This window comes from Maniola hyperantus, chromosome 15 (assembly GCF_902806685.2).
Source record: "Maniola hyperantus chromosome 15, iAphHyp1.2, whole genome shotgun sequence".
Lineage (NCBI taxonomy): Eukaryota > Metazoa > Arthropoda > Insecta > Lepidoptera > Nymphalidae > Maniola > Maniola hyperantus.
In genome coordinates this window covers 11,728,942-11,744,682 of record NC_048550.1, presented here as the reverse complement: position 1 = coordinate 11,744,682, position 15,741 = coordinate 11,728,942, and the positions used below count along the sequence as shown (strand labels likewise).

The window sequence follows — 15,741 nt, the reverse complement described above, 5'->3', positions numbered from 1 at the left end:
TTTGCATGGATATTGGATATAGTCAAAGACCTGGAGAGTGACATAGGCTACTTTTGATCCCAGAAAATCAAAGAGTTCCCACAGGATTTTTAAAAATCTAAATCCACGCGAACGAATTTGCGGGCATCATCTAGTTAGAAAATAAATACCTATTTACTACTATTGTTATTACTGGTAAGTAGGCACTTCGTTTTACAAATTAATGTGTCTTGGATTGCAATCTGTAATTTCAACGTAACATGAGCTATTTATCCCAGACTAGTGATTAGGTACGCGTGACTTCCTCATTTAGACTGTGAAGGGTAAAAAGCAACATCTTCAAGACGAAGGCTTTACGCAACGTTTTTCTCTACCAAAATGCCAGACCACTTGGTCTGAGTTAGGTTTAGGGTGTCATGTTGATGACATTATTTTATACGCGTCCCATACGACCTTGTTACTGCGTACTGACTATGAAATCATGATACATGTACATGAACATGAAAAACTTAACTCCGGAAGGTCTAAAACGCCAGGCAAATCGCGTCGCTTACGCGTTTCTCTAAAACCTACTACCTATGTTAGAGCACGTGTTGAATTGCAATAATTTTCTCCCATATTATTTGATATGATCCATAGACGTAGATTCGTCTCTCTCTCTTCGTCCTATCAGTACCTATAGTTAATATTGACACGGCAAAACTCACATTACCTACCTATGAGGATGCTGGTCATACATTTCACGGAGATTTTAACACGTAGGTACTCAATGGACCTATAATAGGTAGGTATCAATAAATGCGAAAGTATGTTTGTTTGTCCTTCCTTCACGCCCTAACTAAGCAACCAATCGACTTGATTCTTGGCATAGAAATAGTTGAAACGACGAAGAGTAACATAGGCTACTTTTTATCCTGGAAAATCGGAGTTTCCACGGGCTTTTTAAAACCAAAATCCATAAGGGCGAAGTCACGGGCATAAAATCTTCGGCTGTCTTCTCCTAAACCCTGTTGTACCTACAAAGGCTGATATCTATAGAGCGCACTTTGACTTTGCTCAGACTTAAGAGTGAGTTAAAACGAAACAGATTTATGTGAGAGATATACATCTGTCTCGTTTTAACTCTGTCTTAAGTCGAAGCAAAGTCAGAGTGCGCTCTATAGATTTCACCCTAGGTAAATGCCAAAATTGGGGAAAATGATGGTCGTCTGTCTACCTTGTACACGAGTCGTTTTATCTCGGACCAATTCCAGATTATGGCTTCAACTTATCTTGATTTAGATAGATCAGGCACGCTTACTGCGAATGGATTGGTTGAATAATTAAGTATGTAAGAGCGGGGGCACACGATGCAGTGCGGCGGCGGCAGCGCCGGAGCGGTGTCCGTCGTCTCACATAGAAATATCTGTGGCATGTCACACGATGCGCTCCGGCGCCGCACCGGACTTGCAACCACCGGGACGAGGCGGGGAGGGGCGAATGCGTTGCGACGTCGTCGGAGCGGCACCGCTGTTGTTTTCATTAACATACTGTCCAACGCTGCTACGGCGCCGCTGCGATAAAACAACGTTTCCGCGCCGCACCGCTCGTGTGCCCGCTGATACGGTGAAATCTTTGCGGTGAGGCGCCGCAACGCATCGTGTGCCCCCAGTCTAAGGTCAGGGGCGTGCGTTGATTTTTAATATCAGGGTTTTAATAGGGAAAAACTATTTTATAGTCAGTGGATAGTTAGATGCACAACTTACCTATAGGCGCTGTGCGGGTGTGCGGGGCGTTCCCTCCCCTATTGTCATCTCGACCTGTCGCGTACTATACAGGTATGTAGTACAAACCCGGCGAAGATAGAATATGAAGATACTACACTCGAATTCCCAGGTCAGTGTCCTTTTAATCAGACTCAATATAGCGGAGTGGGACAAAACGGAGTTTACTTACCCGGCAATATTGTCACCAGTTCACAACAACGACCTCGGGCCCGGGGGAAATCTTACAATGAGTGAACCTTAGCCCTTAGGATTCAGAATTGGTATAGAATGGGTAAGTATCTATAGCAGTGAGTGGTACCTACTTAGATAAATCTGTATACGTGAAATTTCTGACAATCCACATGTTCTCCACCACCACATGTTATCTATCCACTGTTCTCCAAAATATTCTCAACGGTGTGTGAACTGTCAGAGATAACTTTGAAGTCTGCCAATCCGCATTTCCCCAGCGTGGCGGACTATGACCTAAGCCCTTCTCATTCTGAGAGGAGACCGTCTCAGTAGTGGGCTGATCATGGTGATGATAGATATTTTAATTGAAGCTGCATGAACGAAGCATACCAAATAAGTGGATGTTACTTCAATCTTATGACACCACAGACCTTTCTTTGTATTGTCAATCAATCAATCAATCAGCCTGTTTGCCTATGTCCACTGCTGGACATAGGCCTTCCCAAGAGCGCGCCACCACACACGATCCTCCGCCTTTCTCATCCAGTCATCATTCCAGCGGGTTGGAGGTCGTCCCACACTGCGCTTGCCGATACGCGGTCTCCACTCCAGAACACGTCTGGTCTGCCCCATCGATCATCGGTTCTGCGACAGACGTGGCCTGCCCACTGCCACTTCAGCTGGCTAATTCGTTGGGCTATGTCAGTCACTTTGGTTCTCCGACTGATTATGTCCTCGTTACGGATTTTGTCCCTCAGAGAGACACCCAACATAGCCCGCTCCATAGCACGCTGAGCGATATTATATTGTGCCACAGATTTATATTCTAAATCGCGGGTATGCTATTAATAATGACAGAAGTTTAGGTATTTAATGGCCCTAATGTATCATTTTGGAGGAAGAGCGATGTTCGCAGGTTGAGGGATGATGTAACACATCAAACATCCAAAATGATTCATAAATTATGTCAAGAACGTCTTCATAAATTTTACTGTCTCTTTAGGCACTTATCCCACCCGACGAGGAAGCGACTGGTAGAGACTATTTCCTCGCTTATGAAACGTACAATCGATGTACCTATTTATCATAGGTAGGTACACCATATCAGGGTTGTTGCGGATTAATGCGAATGTTGCGCATTTGCGGTTGCGGATGCGAATATCCGTAGCACCCTTGTTGGGTACCGTTGTACACTTATGTGATCCTATAAGGGTTTATTTTTCCTTTTGAGGTACGGGACCCTAAAAAACACGGATTACAATTTCCGAATTATTTATGTAGATATTTATTTTGTCAAAATATAAAGCGCATTAGATTAAGAAGCTTCTTTCCTGCCTTTGAATAGTTTGTGAAACGATTTCCACGTTTCTTCAAGTACAAAATATTTAATTAAACTTTTTGCCTGAGTCAAAAGTCAAAAGTGGAAACTTCTAGCGTTTGTAGAGCACTTCAGTTTACTTTTTAAATCTGAAAGCTAACTTTCACTGTAGAGGCACTTGCGTCTTGCTTTGAAGATTCGTGAGTTTTTACTTTTTTATTTACGATTTTTCTTAAACCACGTTGCTATGCGTAGGTCAGGTACCTACAAATATAACATTGTATTCATAATCAACCCATAACCGGCTTTTATTTATTTAGATAGGCATCTTCTAGGTAAACGCGTCCCATCTTAGGCCACATCATCACTTCCCATCAGGTGTGATAGTGGTCAAGCGTACACCTATAATGAATAAAAAAAAAAAAAGATACAAGTTAACCCTTAACTGCAATCACATCTGATGGTAAGTGTTGATGCAGTCTAAGATGGAAGCGGGCTAACCTGGGAGGAGTATGGCAGTTTTTTAAATTAAACCCATGCCCCTTTGGTTTCTACACAGCATCGTACCGGAACGCTTAATTGCTTGTTAGCACGGCTTTGCCGGTAGGGTGGTAACTAGCCACGGTCGAAGCCTCTCACCAGACCAGACCAGAAATTTAGAAATTATAAAATTCCAAACCCCTGCCAGGAATCGAACCCGGGACCTTCCACTAATAAGACCACTGTGCTTACCACTGCACCAGAGAGGTCGCCTGACTGACTGACTGATCTACCAACGCACAGCTTAAACTACTAGACGGATTGGGCTGAAATTTGCCATGCAGATAGCTATTATGACGTAGGCATCCGCTAAAAAAGAATTTTTGAAAATTCAACTCCTAAGGGGGTGAAATAGGGGCTTAAAATTTGTGTAGTCCACGCGGACGAAGTCGCGAACATAAGTTAGTACGATATAAAATTATGGTATGAATGAGTCTTATGATAATCACAACTTCCGGTTAGCCCTAGTAGTGCCAAGAAACCTCATATCCAGGTCAAAGCCAAGAGTCTGGCAAGTAGCCGTATAGGTACTAGGTAAAGTTTGTGTAATGTTTGACGTCACAGATGATGGATCTCAGCTGTTGGCTATCGGGTTCCCGACGGCCTCCCTTTTTATTGCCAAATATTATATTTCCTAAGTTTCCTTTTGTTATGAGTTATGACCATGAAAGACAGTTGTTGAAATTGAATCAGCCAGAATCTACAATACTAAGTAGGTAGATATGAAGTAGATATATCCATACTAATATTAAATGCAAAAATTTGTCTGTTTGTCACTAGCTTATGCTAGCGACTTCGTCCGCGTGGACTACACAAATTTCAAACGCCTATTTCACCCCCTTAGGAGTTGGATTTTCAAAAATCCTTTCTTAGCGGATGCCTACGTCATAATGGCTAGGTATCTGCATTAAATTCAGCCCGATCCGTCCTGTACTTTGAGCTGTGCGTTGATAGATCAGTCAGTCAGTCACCTTTTCCTTTTATATTATTTAGATTCTTTTAACCGGTTTTGAGTTTTGACGATATTTGGTACAGAGATAGCTTAGGTAGGTAGGTAGTAGGTACATCCCGAAGACGGACATATTATAAGCTAATTTTTATACACTTTGGTAGGTAGGTACGCAACCCTAATTTTTTTTACCTAAATAAAGTTGTTAGACCTACTTACTAATATTAGTAGGTATACTTACCGACCTATTTAAAAATATAATAATCGTGGGAAAGGGAAAAATGAAGATAAATCATAACATCATTAATTTATTATTTTTATTTATATTTTTATACGATGGAATGCTAATTAATATAAAAGCTTATATTTTGTCTTATTGTTATATAATAACAAAACATGAAAGTCACGTTTTAATTCCTAATATCCTGCATTGTACATGCATCGCAGGATATTAAAAAACTAATTATAATAAGCACTTATCTACCATTTATATTCTTATGTCTAACTATTTTTAATATTCAAGATGAAATCATGCTTTAGATATTTAATACCTAAGTGTTGTACTTGTAGAAAAAATTTATATTATTTAGAAATCTCTAATCAGACACTTTAGCTGGCTTTATAATGTTCAGGTAAATTCGCACTGCAGATAACAACCGCGAGAATTTTCGCGCGACGCTACTTTACCGCAGTGTGGTAAAAATATAACACCGCATAGCATCCAATTTTACCCGAACAAATAAAATATTAATGTAAAATAGGTATATCAGACTTCAGAATTTTTAATCGCGTGGATTAATTTATACGAGTACGAATACATTGTTTCCATTTTCATATTTTATCGTGTACAAATATTTTGCCATGTGGGTAAACATTTCCAATTGATAATAATATAATTCTCGACTCTAGTATCATAAGGTCGGATGTGGATTTTTGCTACTTTTCAGGAGAGCCAAAACAAAAATGCTAGGGAAATCGGGTCATAATTTATAAACTACTAGAGATACAATTTCAGTTGTTTTTGTTATATTTAACACTTAACTGTACCTATCATTAACCATTACTAGAAATACTTTATCATTAATAAATAAAATATAAACTCACAATTTCTTCAAAATGGACGATATGCGACTTTATGCTGGTAATATTCGTAACTGTGCTAAAAAATTGTGTACATAAGTTGTAAACCGACTTTATGGCTGCAATTTTTACTATTACAAATTTGAAATAAAAGTCGGATCTATTACTTAATATTTCATAATACTTCTTAACTGATTATACATAAGTAATATTCGGACAAAAGATCACAGTAGTTATCTTACAAAAATCATTTAGGAGTTTTGTGAGATAGCAACAATGTACCTATCTGATTTTTCTGAAACTGATTAGTTAGATCTGAAACATAATAATTGCATTCGCCCGATAGTCTGACCATTGCATCCGTGTAAACCTTGTGACTTCTGAATGAATGAAAATAACATTTACAAATTCACAAATAAAGCCCATTAATTAAAAACAACGGCCAAAAATTGGAAAAAAATATTACAAAGTAATTAGAAACCTACAGTGGGCCAAACATTTTTTGTGGAATTGCATACATGACGGTTACATCAATATAGAAATCTAAAACATGCCAACATAGCCTGATTTTCCTTATAATGATTAGGTACGTAAAGTAAGAATGGAAGTCAGCATGGAACTACTGCAAAAGTTGGTTATATTTTACAGTGGATAATGGTTTCTCATTATGTCGTATATTGGGCGAAAGCGGGGAAGAATTTTAAGTTTATATGTACCTATAACATACTAATGAAATACAAAAAAGTCTTCTTTAAAGTAGTTTTTATAAAATAATATCACCCAGCATTATTGCGTTAGTTGTAGCCAGGTAATATATTCCGAAATCTGAAAATCCCCGCCGTTCTTTTTTTTTTTTTGATATAACAAACGGTCCTGATATATTATCACCTTTGTAAAGGGATGTGGTCTTTAAAAATATTTTGTAGTGCCAAATCAAACTTACCAAAAAGTTTTGTTTCCTTCGCATGTTCTTGTCAACTGCGACCAATCTCTTAGTTTAGTAATCTGCATTGTTTTCAGCTGTTCCCTTTTTTTCTATTTGTGCATGGATTACATCTTACTCCACGTAGGTACATGTTGCATTTTAGCATAAAGCTTGTGATTTATCACCTTTTAGTGTGGTAATCCTTATAATAATCATAAGTAAGCCATAACGATTATCATGCTCCGATTATGACCGACACAATTATCAGACCACAAAGTCAATTCTTCAACAATTTCGAGAATTTCTTCTCTAGTAGATTAACGAAATAAGACAAGATACTGTTTTATTCCTTCCGCTGCAGCTGATGTTTTCAGACCACATTAAAGTAGCAACACTGCTGGTAGCATCATGAATCGTTTTTAAGGTGCAGAAACTACGCAGGTTACTGTTAGTCAAATCTGGCATTGCCACTTTTGTAATAAAAAAAATACTTTCTGCTTTTTTGAAAATTCCATTGCTTCTGTTTCGACTGTTCTTTTTAACAGATACTGTTTCTTTCGTGTTTTAGTTAAGTTTTTTATTTTTTTACTTTCACTTTTATTAGTTGTTTAATTAATAAATTAATTTATAATACATTTATATTTAAATTAACATAATCTAAAGCTTCCTATAATTAGGTATGTTTCGTTAGAATCACTATCATCACATATTGTAGGTGCCTTATAATTTCTGCTCTCGATTAATATCAAATTCGGTCGATTATAAGACGGGTAAAGAAGAAAAAAATTGATTAGGTACTCTAATTTTTTAAGGCTACCTTAAAAACTAGGGCAATAAATTTTTGAACTGATGATTGAACTATGACTCATAAAAAACACCATAAATGCACGGTTTTTGTTTAGTGGGGTATTATTAAAATATATGTTTAGATTTCCATGGTGTGATTTTCGTGGTCCTAAAGATTTTCTAGTCTACATTTTCAAAATGTCTTCAGCTTTATTCTGGCTCTTTACTTTTTTCCCGCAGTTTAGTCCAAAATTTTGGTGAAATAGGATGGATCTCTTACCTATTAATCACATCAACTTTAATGTAGTCACAAACAAAAAGCTTTATTTCAACTTACTTCCATGAATTTTATTGCAAAATTATTTATATTACAAGGCAAAAAGTCTTAAATGATTCACAGTCCAAATATTAACACAAAAAATTCGAAGCATAACATCTGTTGTGATTTTACCTAACAAAATTATTACATATTTTAGAAGCAGAAGTGTGTAACTGCAGTACCAGCTAGTGTTACAAATAAACTTATTTCGTAGCATAATGGTCGAACTCAAAATACATCTATCATTTTTCTCCATTGCTTTGGTGCATACATACGCAAGTCAAAAAATATAATTATGGTTCTCCAAATTTTTTGAATGTGTTCAGATACGACATTATGCATGTATTTATCTTTGCAACGAAAAGAGATAGAAATACTGGTGTCAGCTTGGCAGAAAGAGCCCGAAATGCTCATTACCTTTATGTAAAAAAGTGAGTTTGGTCGGAAGTACACATCCGACCTTATGATACTAGAGTCGAGAATTGTAGCCTTGAGAGTTCATAATAATATCATATGATTGCATTTGCGGTTATGTAGGATTCATTAAATAAGTACAATGTATTTTTTTTTTTTTTTTTAATAATAAAGAATATTAGCCATGTTAAATGACTAATATTCCCTTTACCTCTCCAAGTAAACTTCAAGCTTGTGCTAGGAGTAGGTACGACAATAGTGCAACGGGCGGGGTTTGAACCGTCAACTTTTCGGTTTTCAGTCCACTCCTTCACCGGTTGAGCTATTGAGGCTCTGTAATGATTATGTAATTATTGCTATTATCTAGTGTCTACTATGTAAACTTATCACTAATCTCACTGATGGCGAATTTATATTGCAGTGTCGTCTCAGTACTTTTGGTTATAGTCTCTTTTAAAACTGATTTTCTTTCATTACTAAACTTTTCTTTAATCTTGAAATGATACCAAACAACTAATTTAAATTGAACATCATCTTGCAATTGCAACAGCCCAAGTATCCCAGCAGAATAAAAAGCACTACTGAAAAATCGTGCATAGTGAAAGTTTTTTTTAAGCAGAGCTTACATGTTCCTTAGGCTAAGGCTCTAGGGGTGAGACCTAAATAGGACGCACTCAGACTTAAGACAGAGTTAAAACGAGACAGAGCTATGCCTTTCACATAAATCTGTCTCGTTTTAACTCCATCTTAAGCCTCAATCAAAGTCAAAGTGCGCTCTATAGATCTCACCCTGAGACTCGGGTATCGATTAATCGGCGTTCTGAGGCACTGCAATTTGTGACGTCAAACTTCACAGTTCTTTAATCGTGTGGTCTTTGGCATCACAAAACGATTTTGCGCTTTACGTTTTCAACGCGATATGAAGTCAGGACCTAGGATTGAAATGATAACAATATACGACAAACACTGAATAAAATTACCAACCACAATAATATTACCCAGCATTCTGCAGCACGAAGTAGTAAGGTGATTGAATTTTATTGACCCCATTCGTGACCATATTCGGCGCAGGTCCATGCCACTCTAACCTATACTTATCTAAAACCCTAGTTGCCAGACTTGAGAGCATTTTGCCAACAACGCCAGTCGCCGGGCAGGTTTGCCCGAAGGGCATGGATGAAGTGGGATGAGCTCTAGAAGCATTTAAGGGTCCCAAACTCTCGTTGCACCAGCGTTCGGGTATGAAGGATTTGGCTCGTCCCCATTCTTTCTCTACTTTGCTTGATACGCCGTGCGCTAGGATTATGTCAACCTGGTGGGAAAAGGTTAAATTATTTTTTAAGTTCTAAATATTTGTTTGCTGTTTATGAGACTAGTTTTCGATCAGGGTCCCGAGAAAGCAGCAGGGGTTTTTTAACATGTTCAATGTTCATGATACTTCTATCTGTGTTTTCAAACCTCAACAGGTTTTGAGGAAATTTACTAGAGTTGGGTTCAGAATAATAATAATTAATCTTCTTTCAATCTCTTTTTCTTATCAGATGATAGTAAATGTCTGTCAGATCAAATCAGAGATATATCCCTAAGGTATATACAGAGATCAACCTCTTTGAATACCTAAACCAAGTTTTAAGATTCTGGTTCTTATGGATTGATTATTTAAAAAAAGATTTAATGCATGAGTAAACAAATCACGGTTAGATCTTTATATTTTCTCACATTATGAGAAGATCCTTGTACAACTTAGAAGTCTAGCTACAAAAAATAGAAAATGTGCAGGATCCAACGTACCCCGGCAGGAACTTCATATCCACCAACCACCAAGCCTTTGTTACTCCTCCTCACAACTCCCCCAGTGGCCGGAACGAGCCGTAAAGTCTCTCTAGCACACGCCGATATATAGGGCAGTTCCTGAACATCTACTCCTTCTTCCCTGGATGCTTTCGCCCAGATCACTTCATCGTGTGCTTTTTGCTGCCTCGCCGCGTTTAAGGACAGTTGGTAGAACATGCTGATGGCTGTCTGAGCAAGCTGTAAAGGCAATTTTATAATAAAAATTCGAATAATCCACAAATTAGGTATATACCGAGAATATAATATAAATCAAACTTGTTTTGTGATGGTAACCTATAAATTGCATACCGAACAAGATTATTTTAAGAATAAATCAAACACGTCCCTCGTGTGAAGGTTAAGTCTCAAAGTTATTTCTATCATGATACGTATAAAGGTATAAAATATATGACGAAATTTTGATTTTATTAAAGGGGGATGTGGGAATCGTAAAAATCAGCTCGTAATGGAATAAGTTCTAAACGGTTTCCAATTTCTTTTTAAACTTTAGATGTAAGTGTTAAGTAAAGTAAAACATTTAAAATTTTATAAGCTTATCGGTATAAAATATTCCGAGACTAGATATGCTAAAACAGCTAAAAGTTATGGAGCTTCATATAACTTGCTGCCATTGCGTTCTGAACGCCTTGTATTTTGATGGCCTCAATTTAGGTCTAATGGTGTAGGTATATTGACCAATGTTCGATTCTTATTCTTTAGTTGTACTGTAATACTTACAGGGTCCACTCCGGCCAGAAAAACGTCAGCAGCTAAAGGTAGTATCCGCCTCTCTAAGGGCCTGAGTTTGTCCAACAAGATTTGTTCTGGCCTCAACTCATCGTTGTTTAGCTCGTTTAGAGCTTTCATGAGGAATTGATCGGTTAAGCTGAAAAAGAAATAAAACTACAGTGTTTGATAAATCACATAACACAACAAAATGAGGTATGTAGTACTATATTCAGTGCCATCTAAGATTCTTTCATTGACTACTTGAAAACTTCAAACGGTCCTTCGAGTTCACAGATTTTTTTTACAAGTTTATTTCGCGATCAGCTATTTGCAGGATTGTTAAATTGGAGTTTTATACAAATTCTTTAAGTGTTCATACGTCAGTCGTTACGACACATCGGTCCTAACTTTGACTTGCCGGGATACTACGAACATAGGTACTGAATTGATTATGATCACAACAAAATTTTAGAGTGCTCGCATCTTTTTCTTACTAATTTGACAGATTTAAATTTAATTTAGAAAAACCTCATAACAGGTGCCAGTCGTGAGCCTATTGTTTAAATTTGTAGAAAAGCACAAGGGTCTTTAATCTAAAATTCATCTTCCGTCCTTTTTTAGCAATATTAAAAAGAAAAAGATGCAGATACTCTAGTTTAGATTTTAGAGAAAATATCACTTTGTATATGAACTAAGTCTGAAAATCGTCTTACATGCACGTTACTTGCGCGACTGACTAATCTTTATACTGCTGCTATATCATTATACTAATACCATTGATGTATAACTAATACTCATTGTATGTTTGTATTGCACCATAATGCGACGCCTAATACCACTGACTGCGTAAATAATACAAATACATAGTACGAGCCTACGAGCAACTGATTGCTCGAGCGAGATCATTATATTATGAGGAATTCAGACCTTAGAAGATGGCAATTGAAGGTCAACGATCATCTTAGAACTGAACTTTGTACTGGGCAGCTCTAAATAATGATTGCCTTTATTGAACCACTGCTAGCTATGAAAACAATATCTAATTTATCTAAGTATGCTTATTTGTTTAACTCAGTCAATTGACCTCATTGACATTATCAATGATAATATAAAAATGAGGTAAAGGAGTGGACTGAAAACCGAAAGGTCGACGGTTCAAACCCCGCCCGTTGCACTATTGTCGTACCTACTCCTAGCACAAGCTTGACGCTTAGTTGGAGAGGAAAGGGGAATATTAGTCATTTAACATGGCTAATATTCTTTTTAAAAAAAAAAAAAAAACTTTGTACTGGAGACAGCTCTAAATAATGATTGTCTTTATTGAACCACTGCTAGCTATGAAAACAATGGGGCCGATTCTCTAGTACACAATCTCTAAACTAAACTAAATTAACAGGTCTAAATCTATTGCTTTCCTTTTCCGCAAGCAACACTATGAAAGGGATAGCAATAGATTTAGACGTGATATTTTAGTTTAGTTTAGAGATTGTGTACAAAGGAATTGGCCACAATATCTAATTTATCTAAGTATGCTTATTTGTTTAACTCAGTCAATTGACCTCATTGACATTATCAATGATAATATAAAAATGATAACATCAGATCAACAAAGCAATATTTATGCTTACGTTTAGATTATAATGTTGTTTATAAATGTGATATGGATTGCGATACAGGGATCTTTGAAATGGTCAGTAATGGCAAAACTGAAACTAAGTATTTTTTAGTAATCCATGTTGTGTTAAAAATATTAAAGGAACCAAGTATAAGACAAAAGAAAACTGTAAGGTTTAAAATATATTATGATCGTAATTAACTTCTTTCCTTTAATCAACCAAAACGGTTAAGTGGACTGGGTATCAAAAGGTTGGCGGTTCAAACTCCACCCGTTGCACTATTGTCGTTCCAAGGAACTCCTACCAAAATTAGTTGGAGTGGAAAGAGGAAGCATGGCTAATATTCTTCTTAAAAAAACAAATCGGTTTCTTAGATAAAACAACTGCAAAGATCTGGAGGAGCAAGGGTGAAGAAATTAAGCTAATATGTATATTTTACAAATTTATTAAAACTTACCTAAAATGCTTGTCGAAAGCTTTCAAAGCATCGTTGAAAGATTGTGATTCGGGCTTCAGGGTGTTCTCACTTCGGACTAGATAGCTTTCGTTCGATATCTCCAGTGAGCATCGAACAAATTTTTCGGCTGGAGTCATGCCTTCCAGGGGTCGTTTTGAAAGGGAACACAGGTCTTGGATATGGTCGTCCATTGAGGTTTTTTCTGGTTTCCTTTAAGAAATTATAGGTTATGTTAAAACATGTTTATTTATTTATGTATCGAAAACTAAATTAATTAACATTAATTAGCCATGGTTATCTAAAAAGGTACTAAAAAGCTATTTATTAATACTATATTCCAATGTTTCAAGTTCTTGTCAAGTACCTTGTTGCTACCCTCATAGTTGCTATCACTGATAGCAATTATGAGGGTACTTGTAAATTTGTAAATTCCTCTGCAGGGAATTTTAATCATACAAGACATTAATGCGTCTCAAGGGCACGGTGGTTATTAAAGTTATTGCTATTAACAACAACATGTCGTACTTCATGTATAATGTTTACACTGTTTAATCGGTTGTGAAGCACACCCTGAGGAATTCTCTGATGTAACCTCCTCAAAAATTTGACGCGTGAATAATGCAAAATAAAAAGCAAACGATTGTTACTCCATATCAGCAAATATCCTTTGCTTTAAAGAGGCAAATGAAATCACTAGACAAATTATTTTAAATTGGGAGGATAATATATTATTTGGGGCCAAAAACGAAATATTATTTGGTATTTTGATGTTGATATGAGTATTTAGTTTATGTTCAAACGGTTTTCAATAAATTGTGCAACGAATCAAGATGCTCCTAAAAATTTTACGGTGGTGTAGTGTAGTGAAAGCTGACAGCTATTTTTATGGTTCGCGCGATAGAACGGACGCTAAGTGCATACCGTAAGAAAGATTTCTATTTGGCGGAATATATTAAGAAGATTGACTGTATGAATGTGGCTTGGTAGCTTGGTAGATACATCAACGGGAAGTACGCTATAGGTTTTCTTGACAGACACGACGGACAGACAGACAGACAACAAAGTGATCCTATGAGGGGTTTTTTTCCTTAAAATTTGGAACGCCCTTCCAGCATCAGTATTCCCCTCCAATTATAAATAATATGGGTACCATCTAGTCAAGAGTGAATAGTCATCATCTAGGCAAGCACGTTCCATCTTAGGCTGCATCATCACTTGCCACCAGCTCATTGCAGTCAAGCGGTAGTCTATGAATTAAAAAAAAAAGCACCAAGCACGAATTTTGTAAGCCCTTACCTATTATCTTCAGTAGGAACGTGCACGGCGCCATCCAGACAGCCCAGTCGAATGCCGAACATCATCACACCGATCGTCTCTATCGCCCACCTGTACACCTCTGTCTCCACTTCTTCGTTCAGAGCATTTTCTGCGTGACGGAGTTCGGCAAGCCTGGAGTGAAAAAATATAGTTCAGTATTCTGTTGGTTTTATAGCATGACTAGCTTATGCATGAACTGCAAAAATTTCAGACCCCTATTTCACCCCCTTAGGGATTGAATTTTCAAAAATCCTTTCTTAGCAGATGCCTACGTTATAATAGCTATCTGCATACCAAACAGCCCGATCCACCCAGTAGTTTGAGCTGTGCGTTGATAGATCAGTCAGTCACCTTGTCCTTTTATATATTTAGAAGATTATGACAATGTACCCGAAGTCTCGAAGTCGCAGGGACTCAAAGTAAAATCCCAGGGAGGCATTCGATTGGATCCAGGCGGCTTAAAACCGCGGCGTCTCGAAGTTTCTACAAGAGATCTACGTCCCATCAGTGGACTTCTATCAGTTGACAAAGACTTCAAGGGTAGGTACAGTTTTCGAAATAAAAGGTCTGCCTCAAAAATTGATTCATTGGGAACGTTTCGAGATAAACGTCCAATATTTACTCGTATTCGCCTGCCTAGAATCATATTATTTGACAGAAACGGACAGTCACGACAAAAATCAGAAGCATTGAGAATGACCTTTTGTTCTATTAAATAATTTTATAGAAACTGGCTACAATAATCATCCACGTTATACTAATTTCATTGTATGTTTGCTCATTGTTATTAGAATAATTACGTAGCTATACCTTACTTGCCAAGAAAATTTAGTGCTAGATAAATGAGAACTAGGGGAATAACAGCTAAGTTTTGATCATAACACAATAATTATCACTAAGTGAAACGTGCACGTACGTACCATAAGCGACGGTAATTAAACTAGATACGTACCTCCGTGTAACGTCAGAAGCAATATCATCAAAGACTTGATCATAATTGCTGAGTAGTGCGCCATCTTGCAGCAGAGTCCTCATCGCCGGCCAAATGGCCTTGATCTCGTCGCTGGAACAATGTAATTATTATTAATTACCCATCTATACACATAATAGACAACTGCATATATGATTTTTTATTTATTTATTTATTATTTAATTAGAACGGCCATAAAGCCAATTCCACTAATTAAACTACGAGTACAAACTAACATAAACATACAAAAATTGTTAAAATTATAAATTTAATAAATTATGTATAGAGCAACAAGCATAACTTGGTTTAGCTGAGCGCCGATATGTTCAAAGCATATTTTGTTGCAGATCAAATCCATACTAATATTACAAATGCGAAAGTGTACTGTATCCGTCTGTCTGTCTGCTAGCTTTTCACGGCCCAACAGTTTAACCGATTTTGAGGAAATTTGGTACAGAGATAGCTTGCATCTCGGAAATTGAGGCAACTTTTATCCCGGAAAATCAAAGAGCTCTCAGGGGAATTTTATATAACCCAAATCCATGGGACGAAGTCGCGGGCGTCATTGTAAA

The 15,741-nt window shown here is 37.0% G+C and overlaps 2 protein-coding genes across 2 annotated transcripts in view; both read right to left on the bottom strand.

The window, feature by feature from the left end:
* LOC117988924 (4-hydroxyphenylpyruvate dioxygenase-like) overlaps positions 1 to 15,741 on the bottom strand; it is a 326,462-nt gene that overhangs the window by 111,009 nt on the left and 199,712 nt on the right. The window lies entirely within an intron of this gene.
* Positions 8,331 to 15,741, bottom strand: part of LOC117988921 (probable cytochrome P450 49a1) — a 31,732-nt gene continuing 24,321 nt past the window's right edge. The window contains exons 5-10 of the mRNA XM_034976211.2: positions 15,152 to 15,262; positions 14,179 to 14,331; positions 12,883 to 13,092; positions 10,819 to 10,966; positions 10,039 to 10,278; positions 8,331 to 9,559 (exon numbers count right to left, since the gene is read on the bottom strand). Of these exons, the coding sequence (XP_034832102.1) occupies positions 9,242 to 9,559; positions 10,039 to 10,278; positions 10,819 to 10,966; positions 12,883 to 13,092; positions 14,179 to 14,331; positions 15,152 to 15,262 (1,180 nt within the window). The 3' untranslated portion in view covers positions 8,331 to 9,241. The remainder of the gene's footprint in view (positions 9,560 to 10,038; positions 10,279 to 10,818; positions 10,967 to 12,882; positions 13,093 to 14,178; positions 14,332 to 15,151; positions 15,263 to 15,741) is intronic.